Source organism: Daldinia vernicosa (assembly GCF_022497035.1).
Source record: "Daldinia vernicosa strain CBS 139.73 unplaced genomic scaffold F5Y00scaffold_18, whole genome shotgun sequence".
Classification (NCBI taxonomy): domain Eukaryota; kingdom Fungi; phylum Ascomycota; class Sordariomycetes; order Xylariales; family Hypoxylaceae; genus Daldinia; species Daldinia vernicosa.
This window is the reverse complement of record NW_025953934.1, coordinates 467,276-491,368: the sequence shown is the minus strand read 5'-3', so window position 1 is coordinate 491,368 and position 24,093 is coordinate 467,276. Positions and strand designations below refer to the sequence as shown.

Here is a 24,093-nt window from a genome sequence, read left to right as displayed (position 1 = left end):
CTCTCTGGGAAGTTGCGAGTGGTGAATCTATAGTAGTCCACAACTGTGTACTACCAACCGTACCTAACGTGACACAGGCGTTTGATAGGCGTAACGAGAATATAAATATATAGTCTAGACACTTCTATCAACCGAGTGATATAGGTGTCTAACCTATAAATATTCACCTATATAAATGCGTCCTTGATATAGAAAATATCATAATCTAGGAGATGTCTTTAACATACAGGTATTTAACATACTGACATACAGGTATGAAGACGTTTAGGTACCTATACGTAAGTTAGGTAAGGTTAGGCATGAGGTACGTGCACTACATAAATACATAACCCTGGTAATTAAGAAATATTCCAAGTACCGTATACCTTGCTCTCCCCCAGATATGACCGGGTTCTTGAGTATCCCGGTACATGCAAATGATCAAGTGGATCGAGGCTGAATATCCTAACCAATCATAGTTAGCAAAGCTTGTGATTGTCGCGAGTTCCTTACCTCCCAGTCCAACTTTTTCGGCGCCCCAAACCTTCGTACACTTGCTGTCGCCGCTGAAAATCCAAAAAGTTACCGACCTCACTCATCACCACCATCACCACCTTCCCCATACCTAACATTTCTACAGGCAAACGGCCGTCTGCCCCGAGTTTGCATCTTCGTAGGTCGTGCCAATATCAATTCTTGATACATTGTTCATTTTAGATACCCGTTCTGTTCATTTGCCATTGAACTTACGACTAGTTATCCGTCGTCGTCGAGCCACCTGGCCATCTCGAGGTCTTCATATACGCGCCTCATATCCGACTATCCTTCCTCCTCCTCTACGATCCATACCCTATAGCAACCCCCGTTGACGGCTCTCAGGCTACGGCAACTCCTTCTCGGCACATCTTCGACATCCCTCATCACCCCGGAGACTGATTGTCCATGGCTGTGAGTGCTTGTTCTAATTGTTTCCCATTCACACACGCATGATCCGCACACCGTAGGACGGATGGAATGGTTTCCTATTTAAATTTCAAGAATCACTTTTGAACTTATTACTTGAATTCCACCTTCCCAAAAATTACCATCAAAATATTCGAATACTTTCGTAATGTCCCACATCATTCCTCCTCCCAAAAACGTCATGGCGCCTCCTAGTGGACCTGAAGCTTCTATGCTTCAACAGCCTCATCCGTTTCATTTACCACCTCCACCTCCTCTGCCGCTGCCGTTGCCGCTGCAGTTACAGCTACAGCAGCAGCAGCAACAGCAGCAGCAGCAGCAACTACAGCCCTTCCCACTGCAACACTTTCCCGCTATCCAGCACTGCCAACACTGCCAAAACTGTGAGCACTGCCAGCAGCATCAGTATCAGCATCACCAGCACCAGCATCGCATCATGCTGCCTCTCCAACAGCACGGCTTGCAGGACGGAGCAGCTTTCATGATGAATATTCCAGTCCCCCCCAATCTGCCCAACAGCCAGTCTCACGACCAGCATCGCGCTACTGGTCGCTTTCACAACACTATCTTTGGCGGTAGTGATCGCCCTCACCAGCAGTTGCCAGGTGGTGTTCAGTTACCTCGCCTACCTCACTATGGTCACCAACTCATTCCAAAAGCTAGAAATGATCTTCGATCACTCACGGCTAACAGTTCTCAGCAACGCTCTTACAACAGCCAAGGCTATATGCCCAACGGCGCTCCCAGTAGCCATCCGAACCCTGGCCAACCTGCGCCCGGTGCTGTTCCTCTTCTACCCAACCAAGGCCGAGTTGTCCAGTCCGGACCGATTCGAGTTCTTTGCATAGCCGACGTACGAGGTAAGATAAACTTGTTAATTTTGATTAGTAGTGGGATGAAGCTAATAGTTCCCCGATAGGTAATCTGCGATCTTTAAACGAACTTGCGAAGACAGCGCGAGCCGATCATATTATTCACACCGGAGACTTTGGTTTCTACGACGACACATCCTTAGAGCGCATTGCGGAGAAGTAAGATTTGGACCTGTTATTTTGATTTTATGGGTTGAACGGTATTCTAACTGTATTATGAAATAGGACTTTGAAGCATGTCGCCCAGTACTCGCCGTTGATCTCCGAGGAAGTCAAGAAGGGTATCAGTCAAGGTGGACCCGGCTCAGTTAAGGCGCGATTTAACCCTCAGGATCTACCCTTGTCCGAACTGCCTATGCTCATCAGCGGACAAATCAAACTCGAAGTTCCGGTTTACACTGTTTGGGGTGCCTGCGAAGATGTACGCGTGCTGGAGAAATTCCGATCTGGCGAGTACAAGGTACCGAACTTGCACATTATTGATGAAGCTCGATCCATGCTCTTGGAAATCGGCGGCGTCAAGCTGCGACTACTTGGCCTTGGCGGTGCGGTTGTCATGCACAAGCTGTTTGACAATGGCGAAGGCCGAACTACTATTGCAGGTGGACAAGGCACTATGTGGACTACTCTGCTGCAGATGGGCGAGCTGGTTGATACTGCGAACCGTGTTTATGACCCTACGGAGACTCGCATCTTCATTACGCACGCCTCTCCCGCTCGCGAAGGTATACTAAATCAGCTATCGGTTAGCCTCAAGGCGGACTTTTCTATTTCGGCCGGCCTACATTTCCGATACGGTAGCTCTTATAACGAATTTAGCGTTAACCCAACTCTGGATCACTACCGTGGCAAGCTTGCCGCCTCTAAAGCCTCGTTCAGCGACGTATGGGAGACTGTCAAAGGCGAAGTTGAGCCGGCAATCCAGCAAAATGAAGCCCAGCAGAACTTGCTTAGGAACGCACTTGAGCTGGTCGACAAGATGCCTAGAACCGCAGCTGGTGGAAACCCCTTTGGTGGCCCGGTCGGCGGTCCCGGCGCACAAGGTCAAGTTGATGAAAGTGCTTTCAAGAATATGTGGAATTTCAACTTGGCAGACGCCGCATTTGGCTGGTTAGCTCTGGAGATTCAAGATGGCCGCATTGGTACGGAAATGCGAGCACAGGGTTTCAACTTTTCGCACCGTGGGGCCAAGCAACAGACTGTCATACCTCAGGGCACACCTTCACCGGCGGCTGGCGGTAGCGGTCTACCCCCCGCTGCTCCCGCGACTTCTGTGACGCCTGCACCCCCCGTCGCCGGTTCTCAAAGAAACGCCTCAGCTGCGGCGCAACCTTCGAAGCCTGTCGCAGCCACTCCTCTCCAACCACCTAAGCCAGCCACGCCTAAGCCAACAACCTCATCCCCAGCTCCTAGCACGGCTGCCGGAAAGGAGAACGACAAGCCCACAGGTACTAATGGATCGACCAACGGACCGGAAACTGTACCGTCGCCGGCCCCTCGGGCTTCTGCGGATAGCATCATCGGGCTCTTCGTAATGAACGTCCAGAGTGACGAGCAAACTCGGGAGATATTCCCTGAGGAACACAAGGCCAAGATCGCCAAGATCGAGAAGTGGGGAAACAACAGCAACAATAAGGTTGTTCATTTCCATAGTATCGAGGATCGAGAGGCTGCTTACTCCAGTCTCGCCGACGAATTCAAGGTCCGCCATTCCGAGGACCGATCGAGACCCCTAGTGAAGATATTCCAACCCCGCGAATCCAAGCAGACATTTGGCGGCAGAAGCGCAGGAACCTGGGGTAGTGGCCGTGGAAGAGATAACGCAAGCGGATACCGAAGCGCCGGCGACCGCGGTACTCTCAGCGGTGGTGAGAGCGGTCCCGAGACTGGTCGCCAACGTGGTGGCCGCGGTGGAGCGCGAGGAGGCCGAGGCGAGCGTGGCGGCCGGGGTGGTAGGGGCGGCCGTGGAGGAATAGGTAAAGGCGAGGGTGGTAGCGCCTCTCCGGCTCCCGGTGGCGATTCGTAAAGAGCTCGTCTGACGTAACGGCACTACCCACTTTGTCACCTATATTCTACTAATGACCTCGCGTGGCCGGGCGCGAGATAACTACTTTTTTTTGCTTGTATTCTGGCACATCCTTTCCGCGAAGCACAACTTTTCTGTCGTTACCCAGGTGGAGTTCAGAGAATCTGTCGGCCTGCGAAGGGAAGAGTTTCGGAGTGAAAAGAAAATACCAAGTGTCGTTTTCGTCATATTGAAGGGGGAAGGGGGAGTGAGACGAGGCCAGGGGTTTTAACGGTTGAACGGACGAACGGACGAATGTATATGGTTTGCACCGACGTAAATCTGCCAACGTACTTCGTACGAACGTTCTTCGTTTCTCTCTCGGTGACCTAACCTACTGAGATGGAAAGTTTTTTTTTTCTTCGCGCTGATACTGATGGCTGGCTCGTATGATGATTCAATCTATGGAGCATGTTCGTAGGGGCATGCCCTGAACTTGCCCAGCCTAGTCCGGACTGAAACAGACCAGACAGGATCGGATTGGATCGGACGTTGTTATAGGCCTTTGCTAATACAACCGAATGAATTGAACTCGGAAAAGTTATGATGTTTGTGCCACTGCTTGTAGGAACTAAGGACTGGTCTAAAGGGGTCATAAGTCGTAGATATGGTGGAGAGAGGCCTCTTTCGGTAGATTTAAGTAGGGGATCTATACTTAAGCCGACGTAAGTGAGTCCATGAACAACACGAGGACTCGTAGGGCGAACCGTGCCATTAACAAGCCTCAGGGGCTTTTCTCCTTGCTATTAACCTAACGGCGTGCAATGGTTATGTCGCGTATGCTACCTAAAGGGGGGAATCTACAAGCTACGCGCACTTGCGCTGATGAATTATGGTACAATAAACCGAGACACTAGTCCCTTGCTGAATTTCGTGCAAACCCTTTTTTCTACCTGGCCTCAATGCCGTCACGGGCCTATTTTCTCTACGGAGTAAATACAGAACATTGGTAGTAGTAGTGTACAAAGGTCTTCCTCTCCTCTCCATATCTCGATCTGTATACAAGCGGGGACCCGGACGAGATCAGATCAGATTACAGGGGCTTCATACCCTTGTGGATCGCAGCCACACCACCCGTCAGATCTTCCCAGCCCTGGCCGCCAACGACAAAGCCGGCGTCTTTAATCATATCGCGGAACTGGGACTGGCTGGGGAACCGCTCGATGCTCTCGACGAGGTACTGGTAGGAGTCGCGGTCGCCGGCAACGAGATGGCCGATGAGGGGGATGGCGCTGAAGCTCCAGCGCTTGTATACGGCGTCGAGGAGGGGGTTGGCGACCTTGCTGAACTCGAGGCAGGCGAACACGCCGCCGGGCTTTAGGACGCGGTGGGCTTCGGCCAGGGCGGCGGGGATGTTGCTGAAGTTGCGGATGCCGAAGGCGACGGTGTACAGGTCGAGGGAGGCGTCGGGGACGGCGGCGGGGGAGAAGGAGGTGGCGTCGGCTTCGAGGAAGGAGAGGGCGGCTTGTTGGGAGGCGGGCAGGGAGAGGGAGCGCTGCTTGCCGACTGCTAGCATGGAGGGGTTGATGTCGGAGATGGTGACGTGGACGTCGGGGTTGCGGTTCAGCACGTGCGCGTGGTGTAGCATGCGGAAGGCGATGTCGCCTGTGCCGCCGGCGACGTCGAGGATGCGCTGGGGTTTGGGGGGGACGGAGGAGGAGAGGCCGGGGTTGAGGGAGGAGACGAAGTGGTCCCTGGGGTGGTGGGATGGGGTGGTCAGCTTAAATTCTGCAGGTGAGAAAAAAGGAAGGGCTGGAAAAAAAGAAGGGAGGACTAGGGAGAAGGGGAAAATAGGTACGCACTTCCAGACGCGGTGCCAGCCAAACGACATAAGATCGTTCATGCGGTCGTAAGACTCGGCTACGCTGTGGAAGACGCCGGCCACGCGCTCCGTCTTCTCGGACTCGGAGAGGCCGTCTTGGAAGCCGAAGTGTGTTGTTGTACTATTTCTGCTGGTGGTGGTGGTAGCGCCATTATCGGTGGTGGAATGTGCTGCTTGGGAGGTAGAGGTAGGAGTAGAGTTCGTTGTGCTGAATAGTCGGGCGTGGCGGCGGGGGGGAGAGCAAAAGGCTGGTCTTGATGATACTCGTATAGCTGCGCGCAGGATCGGTTGCGGGCGGGCGGCCATGGTTCTGCTGCGCTGTTTTCGGCCGTCGCCTTGGTTCGAGGGGGGTGTCCTGGGGAGGTGTATGTTAGAAGCGGTAGTTAGCTAATTGAGTACCTAGGTATATAAATAAGTAGGACTGGTAGGAGGTAAAAGACGGCCGGCCCGCTCGAGGTGAAGGTACGGGCTGACGGGTTAGAAAAAAAATACTGCGGATCGGACGGGTTGATTGATCGCCGTTCCCCATGTGCCTATGTACATGGAATATGTGGGGGTCACTCGGGCGGCTTCCGCGAAGGAGCACTAGCCACAGTGGGTGGGCTGGCCCTATTAGACTTGACCTCTTTGGGATATAAATCCCGATATCTGGGGCTAGGATGTTGGGCTTGACGCCAAGACTTTTAGTTTTGGCGTCTAGGGTAGGTATTTTTTGAGATGATTGGCTAAAATAGTCCATTCCATCCCATCCATCTACCCATCTTCAATGGCATCACCTATGTATGTACATATATCTGGGACACGTGCTTCCCGCAACGAGCAAATATAGAGGCATGAATGAAAAAGAGCTCCTATACATATAAGGTAGGTAAGTAAGTACTTACCTCGTTAAACCGCAACAGCAGCGTCGGTAGAGTCTCGCGCCAGCTGCTCCTGAGCCGCGTATCGCTGTGCTCGCATGTGGGCTTGATGCTCCGTCGAGCGCTTCATCAGCGAGGCGAACTTCTCGGATAGCGAGTAGCCCCAACATATCAGGATTGCGATGAGCGGGACTAGGATCATGACTACGATGCCGATGACGGTGGCGTCGTTCATCGTCGACACTTCCTCCCGAGGATAGTGGTGCTTTGGGTTGGGGATTTGGGGTGGTTGATTTGTTGTTTGGAGTTGGATGTTATGTTATGATGCTGTATGTAAGGTAAATATGATACGGAGGGAGAGCGGCACGGTGAAGCTTTGGTTTTTTTATGTATTCTCTGTTTGAAAAGTTTGCTATTTTGACATGATTCACGCGGTAGAGAGCTGTTGCTATGGTAGTGTATACATTGAGGGTCGCCATGCAGACCCGACTTCGTGCACATCGTTTCTCGAGCGACGGCAATGTTGGCGGTGTCACTTCGTACCTAAGGTACCTAACGTATATGTTGGGTGACCTTAATTCTTAAGTGCGTTATTTGTTATTTATTTACGAATAATTGTATCCTTTGCTCGTACTCGGACTTGATTGTTTATAGGTATTGTTACATGGCTAGGTCTCTGAGGCACGGTATTGTCTTTTCTAATGGAAAGTAATAGTAAATGTTTTGGAGGAGTTGACAACATAATATGACAGTCCTCGGAGGTTTTATATAAGGTCTATTGTTTTCTGATATAGACTAACTACTATAAATTAACTCTATTTCTTTCACATTGTGGCTAAATAACAATAGCTTTCCTAGGCTTGTAATGGGACTTGAAGCTTCCAAGGTTAACCGCTTGTTGAATGCAGTCTAGTATTACGTAATCCTATAGTACCTGGTTTTGGGAGAAGTCATTTTATGCTTGGGCTTATGTAATAAATTCGAAAAGCTGGGGAAGCTGGGAAGTTAGCTTTCCCTCGGTCTAGACCCTTCGCTTTTCGCCGGCTTAAGTGACGTCTTTACATAGCCTCGGAATCCCGTCTTACCTAGAGGCTAGAATGTCGGGGGAGTGACTATGGGGTCAACTCTTTACTACAGAGTCTTACTTCCTCACTATATACGAGGCCCAATTGCAATTTGCACTGGTGAATAATCTATAAGATGCTATAATCTAGCTATAATGAGGTCACAAGTACTTTCTCGAGCGTCGCTACGAAGGGCTGCGGGCTCTGTACTCCGCGCTTCCCGCTCTCCCACTTTCCAACAGCCTGCTCGGTTAGCTAGTGGCATATCGCAACGCCAAGGGGCAAGCCATGTATCTTTTCCTGGCGCCGTGAAGAGCGCATTCACCAGCGATCTTAAATTTGTTGTACCCTCCGATTACCCTGCCTTAGCGACATACCGAGCGGTCGACCAAGATGGCAATATCGTCGACAATTCATTCAAGCCGGATCTTAGCGACGATGAAGTTATAAAGCTGTATAAAGATATGTTAACCGTCTCAATAATGGATCCGATCATGTTCGACGCGCAGAGACAGGGTCGTATAAGCTTTTACATGGTGTCGGCCGGCGAAGAAGCTATTAGTGTCGGATCTGCTTCAGCACTAGACCCACGGGATGTTATATTCTGCCAATACCGTGAGCAGGGGCTCTTCGTGCAGCGTGGATATACCTTAAAAGACTTTATGAACCAGCTCTTCGCAAATAAGCACGACTTGGGGAAGGGTAGAAATATGCCCGTACACTACGGAAGTAAAGAGCTGAACATCGTATGTTATGTTATGCCTAGGTGTTTATATCTTATTGGTTCGTTCCTAACCTTTTTTGTATAGCATACAATTTCATCGCCTCTAGCAACGCAGATACCACAAGCTGCTGGAGCTGCGTATGCCCTTAAAATGCAACACATCAATGACCCAACTGTACCTCCCCGCGTGGCTACTGTCTACTTTGGCGAAGGTGCTGCCAGTGAAGGAGACTTCCATGCGGCATTGAATATCGCTGCAACACGGTCCTGTCCCGTTATCTTTATATGTCGGAACAATGGCTACTCTATCTCAACACCGACCTTAGAACAATACCGAGGCGATGGCATTGCCAGTCGAGGGATAGGGTACGGGATTGACACTGTGAGGGTAGATGGGAACGACCTGTGGGCAGTTAGAGAGGTTATTAAGAAAGCTAGAGAAATGGCCCTTCAAGATGGAGGCAAGCCAGTCCTTGTAGAGGCAATGAGCTATCGTGTTAGCCACCATAGCACGTCCGATGACTCTTTTGCGTATCGAGCGCGAGTTGAGGTTGAAGACTGGAAACGCCGGGACAACCCTATCGCGAGGCTACGGAAGTATATGGAGGCAAAGGGATTCTGGGACGAGTCCAAAGAGAAAGAAGCTCGGGAGATCATCAGGCGGGATGTGCTAAAGGCGTTTTCGGAGGCAGAACGAGAAAAGAAGCCGCCTATCCGGACTATGTTTGAAGATGTTTACGAGGAGCTGACCCCGGATCTGAAAGCCCAGATGGAGCAGCTGAAACTCCATCTCGAGAAGTACCCTGACGAGTACGACTTTGCCGAGTATGAAGACGGCATTGACAGCTTAAAATCATGAATAAATTATTACGATTAGGGGGTTACGTACCCTTCAACATCAGGAAGAGAAGCATCTGTATCTGTATATAATTTGGAGGTTGCAAATGGATTTCTCATAGCTGCATTTAGAAACACCGAATATATAGATTGGAATTGCAAAGAATACATGAATGATTATGGGTATATGACAAAAGTTTCTGTCTACTGATTGGTAGACATAGAGAGACAACCAACGCTTATCAGCCACGTTAGACAAAGAAATGGAGCATGTCGAATTTTTATAGTATATTTCATATAATTTCGCCAATTAGGTCGAGTTAGGGAAACATACAGGTTTCTCTTAATTTGTCAGATCTACTTATATGAAGGATTTATAGTAGTTATGTATTATGAATGTGTTGAGTTGTAGACTACTTAGGTAACCTAAAGTGTGGAAAGAAAGTTGGAAAAAAAACCCCCCGGTGATGTCATCGGTTAACCTAGTGTTGCCTAAATATCGAAGCACAAGCATTAGGTCATTATAAATATTATGTAACTGCCTACTTATACATAAGTGTGTACATAGTGTAATTTAACTTTGACTCGTAAAGATAACATTGAGATAAGAACATTATGTAGACAGTTTAAAAAGAGCCGCAAGAAGTGAATTTTTATATTGATAATCCAAGGGCTCAACATTATCGCTTGGTGGGCATCACATACATATGGACATACTAGGTACATATACCAAAGCAGTAAAGACCTAATCACACCCCTGCTCATCACTTCTCACCTCATCAGAATACCAGAATACACTACTTTAGTAGGTAAGTTCATGTATATGCACGTATCTTTACCAGGTCCCTTGTAACAAACAGTACATCCCTGCATGCAGTGCTTTTAATTGAGTGCCACTATCGACACACCTGTTACGCCATCAATAAAGCATCACTAGCGTACACGCCCTACCCGCACGAACTGCTACAGGGTCTTATAGTAGTGTACATAGTACGGCTACAGACAGCCTGGCTTCGGGTCTACTATGGTCTGTATGGTTTAAGTACAATACGGATTACCTACCACACACCCGCACAACCAGACAACCCACCCTACCTTTCGCCCAACCATCTAGCCGCCCGCCGACGCATTCGAATGAACCTCCTCCGATAGAACCTCCAACTCCGTCTCAAAGCTTTGACTACAACAACTTTACCGTCTCGGTTCCATCATTTCTATTGCTCGAACTGTGACAGCATCGACGGCTCGTTAGTCGCCTTCCTGTATATCGAGTCGAACAACGTATTGAATTGAATTAGTATCCTTAGTATCCTTCCCATTAATCCATCTCGACCGACGTCTCGTTTCCACTCCTATTCCCAAGTTCCCACGAGTACCTTAGTGTTAAAGGCAGAAGAAGAATAAGAAAAAAAGAAGAAGAAGGTTGAGCGCGTGGCCAAGGTCTCGAACTCATCAGAAAAAATCAATCGCCGCCGTGCCTCATGGCGTAATCCATGGCAGAACGAAAACCCTTTGCTGCCAACCCGCGCTCTCGATCGGCAGTCGATAACGATCCTCAAGCGCGACTTCCTTCTATTACAGATTTAAATCTCAACTTAAACTCGAACTTGCGATCGGCCGCTCCTGCCTCGTCGCCGTTCTCCTTATCCCCCAGGTACGATACACATATAGTTCCAAACAGCATTACATACATCTACGTATATACCTTCTCCTACACTCACATACCTACCTAAATCTACCTACACCTTAATCAACCTACACTATACGATACCTTGGTACAACACAACGAGTACCACTTTATTTTTTTTTTCCTTCCCGTATCAGGTCTGATTGCTTTTCAAACCTCCTTCTACCAGCCTAACAGTTACCCCCCAAGTTGCCTGTCTATTCATCGCTCCTCCTCTTATCATATTTCTTCTACTTCGTTGTCAATTGTTCCCTCCTTTAATACTTCGTCACCAATACATGCGTCTAGGCTAGTGCCTCGTGGTTGACAATCACATTTTCGAGGGAGGGGTATGAGTTGTGGTCTTTCAAGATTATTTGTATTTTGATGCCTCGATTCGTACCTAGGTACAATACCCTCTTTGTGTTGTTGCCCCGGTCACAGCAATCCACCTCCAGTCAACGTCGTTGGTTGCTATGCTAGTTGTCACCAAGGCAGCCAAGCACAACTCATGACTGTGTAGAGGTGCATTTGACGGTGCTTGCAACTCGTTGACAGATTTAAAACTTAAATCTGGTTACGAGAGCTATCCTACTGTCCCACTATCAAAACTTCCCGAGGCGAGGCTTATCAAAACACTCTCGCCTTCTTCTGAAGTCTCTCTTGCACTCTCCACACTTAGTTTTCGAGTTCCCCTACTTACCTATTTACCTTTCTTTTTTTTCTCATTCACCTCCAGTAACTACATACTCATGTCTTCCAGAGTCACACGCTCCTCTGCGCGAAACGCAGCGAGTCAAGGGGCATCGCAGGGAGATCTTAATTCTCCTCAAGCTTCTGTTGGCCATTCGCCTGCAACCGCCGGAAATACTACAAATACGAACCAATCCGCTCAATCTTCATCGAGACCGGCGTCCTCGCGAAAGAGAAAACCGACATCGGGTGAGAACAGCTCGCCAACCCAACCTCCACCGAGCGAGCCAGCTGTATCGGCTCGTCGATCTAAGAGGCAGAAAGTTTCAGAGCAAGCTCCACAACCTCCGGCTGTACCTACACCTGTTCCCGCTACACGTAAGCGGAAAGGGAAGAATACGGCTTCTATGTCTAGTCCAGCAGGGTATGTTTCGCAAAAGCGCCACAGTGCTATCTTGAATGCATAATTGATATTAATATTTTGCCCGCTGCAGTTCTGACCCACCCCCACCCGCCAGGATGCAGGACTCTACCAATTTAACTTCAGCCTCGTCAAGCCGCAAGTCGAGTCGCAATAAGAAGAATACCCAGGCAGCCCAAGGTATGCAATAATTCTACTATTATACCAATGCATTTAATTCTGTACTAAATTTATGAATAGAATCTCCTGCGACAGGTGCTTCTAGTTCTACGCGCCGCTCGAAGCGAACGTCTAGCAACCATCCACCTCCTGACCAGGATACTACTATGACGGGTACCAAAGACCACGAGGAAGAGGAGGAAGCGCCACCGCCGCCGCCGCCACCTCCGCCCGCGCATGATCCTGACGAAGACAATAGCGACGATAATGACGATGACGATGATGAACCCCACCGCCATTACGACGATGATCCATTTGGCGGATTCGGGGTGCCTCCAGGATCAGGATTATCCAACACTCTTAGGGCGCTGACTGGTATGATGACCGGACTCTCGTCTAGGCTACGGGAGATCCTCCTTAACCTTCGACAAAAGGAGGACCCGTCGGCACAGCTGGTGGCTCTGCAGGAACTGGCTGAGATTCTTCTTGTTTCCAACGAGGATAATCTGTCAGGGAATTTCTCCCCCGATGCTTTCGTGAAGGAATTAGTGATCCTGATGCAGCCTAATGAGATCACTGGTGAAGAAAACTCGGAGATTATGCTTCTTGCTTGCCGATGTCTTGCGAATTTGATGGAAGCTCTACCGGCCAGCGCCGCCAACGTGGTCTATGGTGGCGCCGTTCCAATCCTGTGCCAGAAGCTCTTAGAGATCCACTATATCGATCTCGCCGAGCAAGCGCTGAGCACGCTGGAAAAGATCTCTGTCGAGTATCCCACAAGTATCGTCAGAGAAGGCGGTTTAACTGCTTGTCTTACTTACCTGGACTTCTTTCCTACGGGCACTCAGCGAACTGCTGTCACAACCGCTGCCAACTGCTGTCGCAATATCCCAGAAGATTCGTTTAATGTGATCACCGGAGTTATGCCAATTCTACTAAATGTGTTGAACAGCAACGACCAGCGAGTTGTGGAACAAGCATCGCTTTGCGTCACTCGTATAATCGAGAGTTTCAAATATCAGTCATCGAAGTTGGAGCAGCTTGTCAGTGTGGATTTACTGAAAGTCATATTGCGGCTTCTGGTTCCTGGAACCACAAATCTCATCAGCGCCAATATTCACACCCAATTCCTCCGGGTTCTGGCTATCACGGCCCGTGCAAGCCCGAGCTTGTCAGCAGAACTCTTCAAGTTAAATGTCGTCGAGACTCTCTATCAGATCCTTACCGGTGTCTCCCCTCCTAGTGAGACGGAAGATGTCGCTTCGAAGCTTGATAGTGTAGTTATCATGCAGGCATTGATCCATCGACCGCGTGAGCAAATTATCGAGACTCTTAACGTCGTCTGCGAATTGCTCCCAGGTCAGAAGTGGACGGACGGTTCGGGCCCCCCAGTCCCAGTCGATCTCGATATTGCCGAGCCCGTTACTCCATCATCGTTTGCTTCCAGGAAGAAGTCATTTGATGAGAAGAGACTCGAGCTGCTCGACGAGTGCAAGGACCAAGTTCGAAGATTTGCGTTGATCCTCTTCCCTACCCTGACGGACGCATTTTCGAGCACAGTAAACTTAAGCGTTCGACAAAAGGTGCTCACTGCTCAGCTGAAGATGCTATCGAACTTGGATAAAGATATTCTCGTCGATGCTCTGAAGGCTGTTCCCTATGCTTCGTTCTTGGCCTCTATACTGTCGCAACAGGATCATCCTTCACTTGTAATGTCTGCCATTCAGATAACGGAACTCCTGCTAAATCGGCTGGATGATATCTATCGCTACCAGATTTATCGTGAAGGGGTTATCATCGAGATCATGAAGCTGGCGGCTGAGTACCAAGAGCCCGAGAATAGGGCGACTGAGACGCCGGCAGACCATAGTATGGCGTCCGGAGACGAAGGAGACAGAGTCTCGATACATAACGGCTCTGGAGATGAGGACGAAGAGGACCGTGAAGACGACGATGAAGACGACGATGAGAACGACGATGAAGATCAAGAAAATGATCATCATGACGACATGTCCGGTTCGCCTGCTAGTTCTGACGGATCTACTATGTCCATCGACGGGCCACCTCGACCCTATGTGGGAGATATCCCATCTATGAAGACTCGCATCGCCGAGACCGCCAAGAAATTTTTAGAGACTCACGAGACAGAAAAGCATAGTAAATCCATGAAGAAGAAGGCCAAAAAGATCCTAGATAATCTTGAAGCCCTTGCTTCTGGGATTGAAGGATTTTATCTTCGAAGGACTGCCAAAGACCTGTCTCCTGAGAATGGGGCCGTCCTATTTGAAAAACTAGCATCGTATTTCGATGCTGACGTCTTGGACAGCGTTACAAGCGCAGAGCTGCTCTCTTCAGGGCTTGTGCGCGTTCTAGAAGAGGTTTTCAGCAACCCCGACGAGATGCTAGCAAATGCTGCGCGAGCCGCATTCCTTGAGGTCTTTATGGGTCGTTACGTGAGTACAAAACCGAAGACCGCAACCGCAGATTCTCCTGCGACGCCCTTCAGTATCTTGATCCACAAACTTCAAGATCTACTTAGTCGGTCGGAGCACTTCGAGGTTATTACCGTCCACCATAGCACGTTTGATGGCAATCGTAGCAGCGCGGCGTCCATGTTGGCGAAGCAGATCAGACTTAGGCTGGTTGCTGACGAAGACTCTGATATCCCTCGTTCGTTCCGCAGCATCAATGTCCACATCCATGCAATTGCAACCTTTAAAGCTCTAGATGATTGGTTACGACCCCGAATTAGCCTACACGAGCGCCCTCGTGGCCCGAGACCCCGTGACGGACTATCTCGAGCACTCGCCGCGATGGCCAGCTCGGCAGGATTGTCGTCAGCCGAACGCCTCGCTGAGCGGTTAGGATCAAGCTATTCGGCTGCTGCTCCTCCGCCTCCGGTTCCGAACCAGGCTTCCGGCTCTCGTCCGCCACGGAGATCCAAGTCGAAGCAACCGGGACAGTCCGATACCCCATCTACTCCAGGTTCGGTAGCAGGCTCCACCCGCGAGAAGGCAATTCTGCGCAGATCTGCGCGACGCCAACCAGCTCAGCCAAGCGAGTCTCATACTCCGGCACCGCCGCCTCCGCCTCCGGAAGATGACGAAGATTTGCAGAATGCACTGGAATGCGCCGACGAAAAGCCGATCACTGACGAGGATGAAGAAGTCGAGGCTGCTGATACTAGTGCTCTCGACGCTATAGTAGGCGAGTTGGACGAAGATATGGAAGATGCCCCTGCCCGCGAACCATCCGCGGTGAACTTGGTGGAGGCAGCTGGAGGAAAGATTACGGCCAGGAAAGAAGATGGAACCCGAGTTCCTACTCCAGCTCAGACTGGTGGTACCAACCTCCCAAGCCGCAGCGCCCCACCTCAACCCCCAGCATCGCAGCAGAGTACGCCTACTCCTAGCGCTCCGTCGACTTCTCGACCACTTTCTTACGCAGCTGCCATCCAAGCTGTACCCCAAGATTGGCATATCGAATTCAGTCTTAACGAGCGGGTCATTCCGAACGAGACAACTATTTATCGGGCTGTTCACAACAATTCGTCGCCTCCTGACGATCACGTTAACCGCAGTGTTTGGTCAACGATGCATGTCATCAAATTTCGTCGCGTGCCAGGGCCTCCTCCGGCCGAACCTATTGGATTTGGGCCTTCATTTGACGGCGTACCCGACGTTAACGGTGTACCCGCCTCGCTTGCGAACAATCCTACAACGGCGTCTATTCTCCGCTTACTGAACATTCTACACGATCTCAATGCGAACATTGACGACATTATGGTAGAAAACAAGAACACTCTGAAATTGAACGTCGAACCCCTATCACAGTTTGTGAATACAAAGTTAACTGCCAAACTCAACAGGCAATTGGAGGAGCCCCTTATAGTGGCCAGTAACTGTTTACCGGGTTGGAGCGAAGACCTAGCCCGGCTATATCCGTTCCTTTTCCCCTTCGAGACCCGCCATTTGTTCCTCCAGTCGACATCGTTTGGCTATGCGCGATCTATGAGTCGATGGCAGAATGCGCAGCAGGAGGAGACGTCTCGCCGGGACAGGCGTGATGATAACATCTTCCTCGGCCGACTCCAACGTCAGAAGGTACGAATTTCGCGTTCCAAAATCTTGGAGTCGGCGTTGAAAGTAATGGAACTGTACGGAAGCTCACAGAGTATTCTCGAGGTTGAGTACTTTGAAGAGGTTGGGACGGGTCTTGGACCTACTCTAGAATTCTATTCGACCGTCTCGAAAGAATTTTCCAAGAAGAAACTCAGGCTCTGGCGTGATATGGATTCCAATGACTCGGACGAGTTTATTTCTGGTCCCGCTGGATTATTCCCTCGACCTCTAAGCGATGACGACTCGAGCGCAAATGTAATTCTCCAGCTGTTTAAGATGCTAGGGAAGTTTGTTGCACGATCTATGATCGATTCACGGATCATCGACCTTAATTTCAATCCCATCTTTTTCCGAATCGGTGAAGGATCTTCGAGCGTAAAGCCATCCCTTGGTGCCATCAAGATTGTAGATCCTGGACTAGCCAATTCACTGAAGCATATCAAGAAGTTCGCCATGGCAAAGAAGGCTATTGACGAAGACCCTAACCGTACTGCCGCGCAGAAGGTCGCCGACACTGAGAAGATTGTGGTGGACAATGGAACATTAGAGGACCTAGCGTTGGACTTCACACTGCCAGGCTACCCCGAAATTGAGCTCATACCCGGGGGATCTCATATTCCTGTTACGATCTACAACGTTGAGTCATATCTCGATAAAGTAACCGACTTGACTCTGGGTCGCGGTGTTAAGCGTCAGGTTGAAGCATTCCGCACCGGCTTCTCCCAGGTATTCCCGTACTCCGCCCTGAGCGCTTTTACGCCGGATGAGTTGGTGGCACTATTTGGTCGTGTTGATGAGGATTGGTCTCTAGAGAGTAAGTTGTGTTCATTCGTGAATGACGCCGATGAAGCTAACATTTCTTTTTTAGCTCTTATGGACTCTATAAAGGCAGATCACGGCTTCAATATGGACAGTAAATCTGTTAGGAACTTGCTCCAGACCATGAGCGAGCTTAGCCCTGCACAGCGCCGTGACTTCCTACAGTTCACTACCGGCAGCCCAAAACTTCCTATCGGAGGTATGTATTGCGATTTCGTGTGCTATCAATGTGGTTCTAACTGTAGCTATAGGTTTCAAGAGTCTGACCCCTATGTTCACTGTGGTGTGCAAGCCTAGTGAGCCACCCTACACATCTGACGACTACCTTCCAAGCGTTATGACTTGTGTCAACTACCTAAAGTTACCCGACTACAGTAGTATCGATAGCATGAAGCGGCAGCTATTCACTGCTATCAGGGAAGGTCAAGGTGCCTTCCATCTGTCCTAAGTATCTATATCCACTGGCATAATGGGCAGTAAGAAAGCGCAATATTATACGTGCTAATATCGCCAGTACATGGATGGCATTGATGAGCAAAATGAGGCATTGATTTATTTATTTCTCCCCCATTCGCCTCCCTAGCGCAACTGACTAGGGAGCGGTTGTTGTTGTTGTTTTTTTCCCTTGGCAAACCAGCCATAATTCCTTTCTGATGCCCCATCATGACTCTTGACAAGAAGGAAGTTGGCACAAAGCACAAGAGAGATATGGAGGGGTTTCGAGAGGACTTGTCTGATGCATGGAAAGGTTGTTTCGGCGTAGGAATGAAACATGATTCCCGGCAGGATTTGGCATCAGACTGGACAGCCCTGACGCAAGGCTTAGTGCTTACTTTGTTTTACTTTCGCAAAAGGGGTGTGGCTTTCATCGGTAGATAGACTGGCCAATTTGTCTAAGTATTAGTTCACAACTCGCTCGCCTTTATACTTTAGTCAATAGTGATTTGCTACTTTGCTACTTTGCTACCATTATGGTCTTGTGTGATAAGTCCTAATAATGAAATCCTCGATATCTATAGCTAATACAATGCTCGTTTAAGGTATATACTTTTTTTCTTCTTAAATCCTACCCGGCCAAAGTGTTGGAAAATAATCTAGTCTACATTAAACACGATGACTTTATTTCTATAACTTTGACTCCGAACCAGCTAGAGATCCGCTCTTCCTCGGTGGTGGACGACCAACATTATCTATGAACTTCTCACTCATTGTCGTCTTCTCCTTCATTGGCAACTTAACCCACTCCTCGTACTCGCGCTCCTTCTCTCGCCAGCGCACCATCTCTTTTCCTATCCACGCTGCTGCATGTTTTGCGCATTCATCCGGAATTTCCATCGGAAATAAGTGGCCGCGGCCCTCCAAGACAACCTGGTCCACCCGTCCTAGCTTAAGACCACCGCTGCCCCCACTTCCAATCCCACAGGTTTCCGTCTTCAACTTGCGGCCTTCCGGAGCGCCTAGCTCGCTGTCTCCACCGAAGACCCAGAGCACGGACGGCCGCACCTCAGGGAGATGCTTGAGGATACTACCTCCCTCGGACCGGTAGAAGGGGAACACGCTGGTTGGATCCCGAAGTTGATGCTGCACATCCGGGTCGAAATCCGGGGCTCCGTCGCGGTCGACTTCCCGGGTTACGGGGTCGACGTAGGGCCACAGAGGCCGGAAAAAGGTAAACACCTCCTGGTGCTTGGTCGTGCGCAGCGTCGCGCCGCCGTCTTTCTTCTCCGGGTCGGGGAATAACGCGGTGGGCGTCTCGCGCAGGGCGTGCGCGACCCAGGCGTCGAGGACGCGGGGGTCCCAGGCGCGGTAGAAGGGGCTGCGGCGGAAGGACTCGGCGGCGGCGGCGCGGGAGGGCCAGGTCTCGCGGCGGAAGGTAGACGCGCGGGCGGGGGATTTGCCGGGGCCGGAGCGCCGGAAGGTGAACTCGACTACGGTGGGGTCGAGGAGGACTATGGTCGTTAGGAGCCGCGGGTGCAGCAGGGAGAGCTTGGTCAGGACGGCGCCGCCGAAGGAGTGGCCCACGCCGACGATGGGGCGGGGCATGGAGGCGCGGAAGACGTTGGTTAGGTGCAGGAGGTCGCGGGCGTGGTCGTGCCAGGAGGGGTCGTTGCCGAGGGCGCGCTCGTTGGTCTGGCCGCTGTAGCCTTGGTTGGAGACGTCGGCGATCCAGATGCCGCGGAGGCGGAAGCCGTGCCGTTTAGAGCGGGCGTGGAGGTCGGCCCATAGGGGCTCGTAGAGCTCCTTGGGGAAGCCGTTGGCGTGGGCGCCGAGGATGGTTACGTCGCCGGGTTGGGGGGTGGGGTTGTCGATGGGGGTGTATTGCTTGATGCTGATGTAGAGGATGTCTTCTTGGGAGGTGCATGTTGCGCGGGGGAATTCGCGGATGTGTTGGGAGGGGATGGTGTGTTCGGTTATGTGGAAGGGGAAGGGTGTTGCCATGGTGGGTGGTGGTGAGTGAGTGTATGAGTGTATGAGTGTATGAGTGTCTAGGTATAATGTATGGGTATAATGTCTAGTTGACTTAGGTAGCTGTTGGCCTCTTGGGAGGGTTGGTTAAGAGGATGGGAGGTCTAGTAAGACTCGGCTCTAATAAGCGGCGGAATGTACTGATATGACTGAGAGCATCAAGGAACGAGCTTTTGGTTGTGATAGAAGAATTGAAGCATCTAAATGGAGTCTCATCCAATATCTTGCCGTCAATGAGGTGTTGTTATATTTAGCCGAGGCTGTCTTTTATAAGCTCCCAAACCAAGAACGTCGGGATAGATGTTGCTCTTAACTATAAGAGGAAGAAACAACAAATCGAGACAAATTATTAGCCAGTACCCAACTGGATTAGACTGTATACTAGACTTGCATACAAGGAAATCTAAAGTTGCGAGTATACGTCTAAATATAATACGCAGAGCCGACCTACCGATTTAATGGTTGTGATGATCAAAGGATCGATCTGTTTATGCACACAATAGGTACGTAGCTGCAGGGACAATGAATTATACCTCGGTCGATGCAAGGGGCGGGGGCTTATCGCGGGGGCAGATACGTTGATGCATCTATCAGGTGTAAACGGTATTTCGAGCAGACTTTAATTAATTGATATGCACTTGACGCGATAGTCACGCCACGCAGCCCACATTTCTACCTTAACCGCGTTTCATGACGCATTCCGTCTCTTATCTGCCTAATGCCTAATTAAACGGACTTGGGTAACAACATCTCAACTTCAACTAACTACCTACCTAATTACCTAAACTAGGAAATAAGAATTAGGTTTCCAAGTAGACTACCATTATTAGTTGAAGGAACGCTGACATACCTATAATCTACCCCAAGACTTTTACAACTGATCTAAAAGTATTGGGCGCATACTGGGGAAGACTGAAGTTGCCCCAAAGGTCCACTTGGTCATTGCGATCATGGCGCCACAAACGAGATCCCATGGCAATGCATCATCCAAGCCATCAGAGAGCAAGCCGTCAGAGAGCAAAACATACAAGTCAACTTCTGCAGCCCCCAAGCAGCTCTTATTCCCTGAACGTCAGCGCAACGTCAAAACATATGGGAAAACATCCAGACGTCGTCCTCGCGCTCCCAAAAAGCAATTGAAACAGGGTACACTAACCCAGATGGATTTCATATCGCCATCAATGCCTAAGGACTTACTCAAGTCTGAAGATGAAGAAGATGAAGAAGATGATAATGAAGAGCCCGAACTTCCTGCAGTTAAATCCAAGAAAAGAACCCGAGGGTCCCGACGCAAGACTGCGGGAGACGAACTAGTCAAAAATGAGAACACAAGAGATACCAAAAGACGGAAGACTTTAGGAGACGCACCTAGCTCAAACCCGTCGAGTAGCTTCCATACTCAGACTTTAACTCAGTTATTGTCAGTCAAGGGTGAAAATGATAACGAGGACTGGCAAATCAATGACTCGGAAGACGACGATACTGGCTTCATACTGGAGACTCCCAAGAAAGTAAAAGTGCCTGCTCCTTCTAAAGCCAACGAGCCACAGTCCGGAATCAGATCCTCGGTTCCAAGTCTCGTCGAGTCTGTCACTCCAACCAACCGTCGGACGAAGGAGGTCATCCCATCTTCTACATCGCCAATAACACCGATGATGATGCGATACAGCCCAGCACCACACAAGTCACCTCTAGTAGTTAAATCTGCCAACCTGACTGGTCCTTCTCCTATTCTCAAGATTAGCAAGACGCCAAGGGAACGAGTAATTCCAGACTCGTACAGTACGGCTCATAGCTCACCAACTATGCAAGCCCATAACTCTACTATCAAAGCCACCCCGGTCAAGAAGGCTCGTTTCGAATTTCCTGAAGATAAAGAAAACATCACCCCAGGAAGAACTAAACCAAAGACTCCAAAGCCGCTGAGGAAGACACCTGCGCGGCCACCCCTACGGGAACGGGAAGAAGTGCCTGATTCGGATGATGATATCAATGGAACAGGGGACGTCGGAGATGATGAGGCCAGTACAGGAGACGAGAACGCGCCAGCAGAACGAAATGGAGATGAGATCCCGTCAGCAGGTGATCCTGAAGAAGCAGCAGAAACCTGCTACGGCGTTATCGGAGAAGAAACACAGGCCGAGTTTCTTTTAGCAGAGGAAATCAATCGCGAACTTGAGGAGAGTGATTCGGCAGAGTCAAGTCGCTCACGGTCGCCCACCCCCACGCCGAATCCAAAGAAAATACGTGTGCTTCCTAAAGCACAGGTTGTAAACAAATCCACGCCTTCTCCGATTTTTGTGGCAGAGAAATCACCGACGTCGTATCTACAGAAAGGACAGCCAGACGAAAGTCCATTCAAGGCACAAACTCAGATGTCTACTCAAGGACTCGAAAGCCAACGACTCCCCTTGGAAGTCGTTCATTCTCTTGGTCCCCAGACTGACAACTCTGATATCATGGTGTCTCTTCACCCTGAACCCTTGGCAAAGATAATCAACGGTACGAAGAATCACGAATTTAGGGTCTGGAAAATACCGCCTACCGTAACCCGCGTCTGGATTTATTCGACCAGGCCGTTCTCCGAGCTGAAATACATGTGCACTCTTGGCCCTCCTAAAGTACCCGGAGAAATCGAGGACACCAAAGGGGTTGGAAATGTCGAGTTCAACCAAGGTAAAGCCGTCGCCAAGTATGCATACGAGATACTCCAGGTCTACGAACTCAACGACCCGGTTCCCCTCGACGAGATGAAGAGGAAGGGTTGGGTGAATGCTGCCCCGCAGAAATACGTATGGGTTCCTCCTGCAGTTATCGGAGAACTTACAGCAAATTTGAAATGTGCTCTGTTTGGTGAAGATGAGGAAGAGCAAGGAGCAGGAGCTGCGTTGGTGCCAAGCAGTCCGAATGTTACTGAATCACAAGAACTTGAGGCCCAACTACAGGATGATGCTGAATTCTCAACCCAACATCATTCTGATCACGTGAACGAAGTGATTCTTTCGAGTCAGTCTACGCGTAGATCTAGTGGCAGAAGCAAGAGAACCCAACCAGGAGGCAACCAGGGTTTTGCAAAGCCTGCACCGCCCAGATTACAATCAGGTTCTTCAACTCAGTCACCTCCGGCACCTCCGAGCCAGAGAACACACAGCGCCGTTAGACCGTCGCAGGCTACCACAGTCTCAAGCCCAGCATTATCCCCCGAGAGATTGCCCCCTCAAGTAATATCCATCGCCAGCGACTCGTCCGCCGCCAACCTGCACAGCAGCAGCCCGACGGCGTTCCGGAGTGCGCGAAATAACTCTCTGAGGTCCTCGCAATTCCTGACGCGGAGTCAGATGCTACCGGATAGTTTGATATTGGACGAGGTTCAGGAGCCGCCGCCTATTGTATACGATTCTGCAGATGAGCTGTCGGATTTATGAATGATGATGAAAACTACATTAACGTATGGCGTGTTTGTAAGATACTGGATTGGCGTCGTTGCATGGATAGGTCATGTTTACTTGGCTTGGCGGGAAAGGAAGGTTGCTAGGTATAGCTAGGAGTTCTAGTACGATAGGGTATGGTGCTTAGGTCTGTAAGAGTATTAGGGATTAGCTACGTTGCGATATAGCGATATATAATGATACGAGTGTTTCTTATGCAGCATTTGAGCTGATATTGAGTCCACAACTCTAGTCTATCGGGAATCCGGTTGACAAATTAGTATTAACTACCTAGACAAGAATCAACGTAGCACTCCAATATGTATTCCTTCATATCTGCCTACTAATTGGCCAGCCATCTTCTGAATCAGAAATATGACAATTCCTCGGGTATGAATAATATTAAACAGCTCATCTCCTTTACCGCACTCCGTATCTGTTCCTCCCCAGTCTCGACCACCTTAGGTAGGTACCTAGTTAAAACAAACAAACAAACACCCCCATCTGATCAACCCTAGTCATAATAACCAGGCTCGTAAACGTAGCGGGCCCCCCTATTGCAGCGGTGCATAATGATAGCGAAGACGATTACCGAGAGGAACCCGCCGGCGAATATCAACGCCAAGGCGCCGTATTGCTCGGCGCTCTGCTGCTGCTGCTGCCGGACGGGTTCCACCACGTATCGATGACTGCCGGGAGTAGTCGGGTGGTGGTCGGCGCCGAGGAGGGTGGGCGGGGAAGGAGGACAGATGTGCCGGAAGTGGGCTTTGAAGTTGGGGTCTAGGCTGCAGAAGTCGTGGTTTACGAGCGAGTATCTGTTGGTTGCGGAGAGGGAGGGGGGGTTGGTAAGTAAGAAGAAGGAAGGGTGGTTAAGGGGGAGGGGGGGGAGGAGAGGGGGGAAGAGGGGGCTTACTGTTTGCAGAGGTTGGAGCTGTTGATTATGTGTGCGGATTTAGTGCCATCTGCGCTCGGCACATCGATCCAGCAGGAGATGGGGTCGGCGGTGGGATCGCGGCGGGCTGCTGGGCGGTTTATGGGGAGACTTGGCATTTTGATTTGATTTGATTTGATTTGATTAAAGAATGATGCGTAAATGTTGGTTTTTGTATAGGAAATATCTATTTATATGATTGT

The 24,093-nt window shown here is 50.0% G+C and overlaps 7 protein-coding genes across 7 annotated transcripts; 4 read left to right on the top strand and 3 right to left on the bottom strand.

The window, feature by feature from the left end:
- Positions 1 to 1,669: 1,669 nt before the first annotated feature.
- On the top strand, positions 1,670 to 3,840 carry F5Y00DRAFT_252699 (uncharacterized protein; the record flags this gene model as incomplete). The annotated part of the gene is made up of 3 exons (XM_048009958.1): positions 1,670 to 1,802; positions 1,862 to 1,973; positions 2,040 to 3,840. The coding sequence occupies 3 exons, from the start codon at positions 1,670 to 1,672 to the stop codon at positions 3,838 to 3,840; spliced, it is 2,046 nt and encodes a 681-aa protein (XP_047865757.1).
- A 1,072-nt stretch (positions 3,841 to 4,912) lies between these two features.
- Positions 4,913 to 7,215, bottom strand: F5Y00DRAFT_268916 (ubiE/COQ5 methyltransferase family-domain-containing protein; the record flags this gene model as incomplete). The annotated part of the gene is made up of 3 exons (XM_048012346.1): positions 6,596 to 7,215; positions 5,682 to 6,088; positions 4,913 to 5,573 (listed from the first exon to the last, which is right to left on the bottom strand). The coding sequence occupies exons 1-3, from the start codon at positions 6,794 to 6,796 to the stop codon at positions 4,913 to 4,915; spliced, it is 1,269 nt and encodes a 422-aa protein (XP_047865756.1). The 5' UTR covers positions 6,797 to 7,215.
- Positions 7,216 to 7,626: 411 nt separating this feature from the next.
- F5Y00DRAFT_234934 (thiamine diphosphate-binding protein) lies at positions 7,627 to 9,516 on the top strand. The gene is made up of 2 exons (XM_048007491.1): positions 7,627 to 8,371; positions 8,435 to 9,516. The coding sequence occupies exons 1-2, from the start codon at positions 7,781 to 7,783 to the stop codon at positions 9,206 to 9,208; spliced, it is 1,365 nt and encodes a 454-aa protein (XP_047865755.1). The 5' UTR covers positions 7,627 to 7,780; the 3' UTR covers positions 9,209 to 9,516.
- A 2,088-nt stretch (positions 9,517 to 11,604) lies between these two features.
- F5Y00DRAFT_261271 (uncharacterized protein) lies at positions 11,605 to 17,513 on the top strand (the record flags this gene model as incomplete). The annotated part of the gene is made up of 5 exons (XM_048011174.1): positions 11,605 to 11,969; positions 12,040 to 12,146; positions 12,207 to 17,060; positions 17,115 to 17,264; positions 17,317 to 17,513. 5 exons carry the CDS (start codon positions 11,605 to 11,607, stop codon positions 17,511 to 17,513), a joined length of 5,673 nt encoding a protein of 1,890 aa, XP_047865754.1.
- A 507-nt stretch (positions 17,514 to 18,020) lies between these two features.
- On the bottom strand, positions 18,021 to 20,034 carry F5Y00DRAFT_234930 (putative toxin biosynthesis protein). The gene has a single exon (XM_048007490.1). It carries the CDS (start codon positions 19,502 to 19,504, stop codon positions 18,191 to 18,193), a length of 1,314 nt encoding a protein of 437 aa, XP_047865753.1. The 5' UTR covers positions 19,505 to 20,034; the 3' UTR covers positions 18,021 to 18,190.
- A 208-nt stretch (positions 20,035 to 20,242) lies between these two features.
- On the top strand, positions 20,243 to 23,179 carry F5Y00DRAFT_234929 (uncharacterized protein). The gene has a single exon (XM_048007489.1). It carries the CDS (start codon positions 20,482 to 20,484, stop codon positions 22,954 to 22,956), a length of 2,475 nt encoding a protein of 824 aa, XP_047865752.1. The 5' UTR covers positions 20,243 to 20,481; the 3' UTR covers positions 22,957 to 23,179.
- Positions 23,180 to 23,473: 294 nt separating this feature from the next.
- F5Y00DRAFT_261268 (uncharacterized protein) lies at positions 23,474 to 24,009 on the bottom strand (the record flags this gene model as incomplete). Its single annotated transcript, XM_048011173.1, has 2 exons — positions 23,474 to 23,774; positions 23,873 to 24,009. The coding sequence occupies 2 exons, from the start codon at positions 24,007 to 24,009 to the stop codon at positions 23,474 to 23,476; spliced, it is 438 nt and encodes a 145-aa protein (XP_047865751.1).
- Between the last annotated feature and the right edge of the window lie 84 nt (positions 24,010 to 24,093).

Coding starts and splice junctions, on each gene's coding strand:
- F5Y00DRAFT_234934 (XM_048007491.1), top strand. CDS start 7,781: ATGAGGTCACAAGTACTTTCTCGAGCGTCGCTACGAAGGGCTGCGGGC. Junction 8,372..8,434: donor GAAGTAAAGAGCTGAACATC/GTATGTTATGTT, acceptor TTTTTTGTATAG/CATACAATTTCATCGCCTCT.
- F5Y00DRAFT_234930 (XM_048007490.1), bottom strand. CDS start 19,504: ATGGCAACACCCTTCCCCTTCCACATAACCGAACACACCATCCCCTCC.
- F5Y00DRAFT_234929 (XM_048007489.1), top strand. CDS start 20,482: ATGGCGCCACAAACGAGATCCCATGGCAATGCATCATCCAAGCCATCA.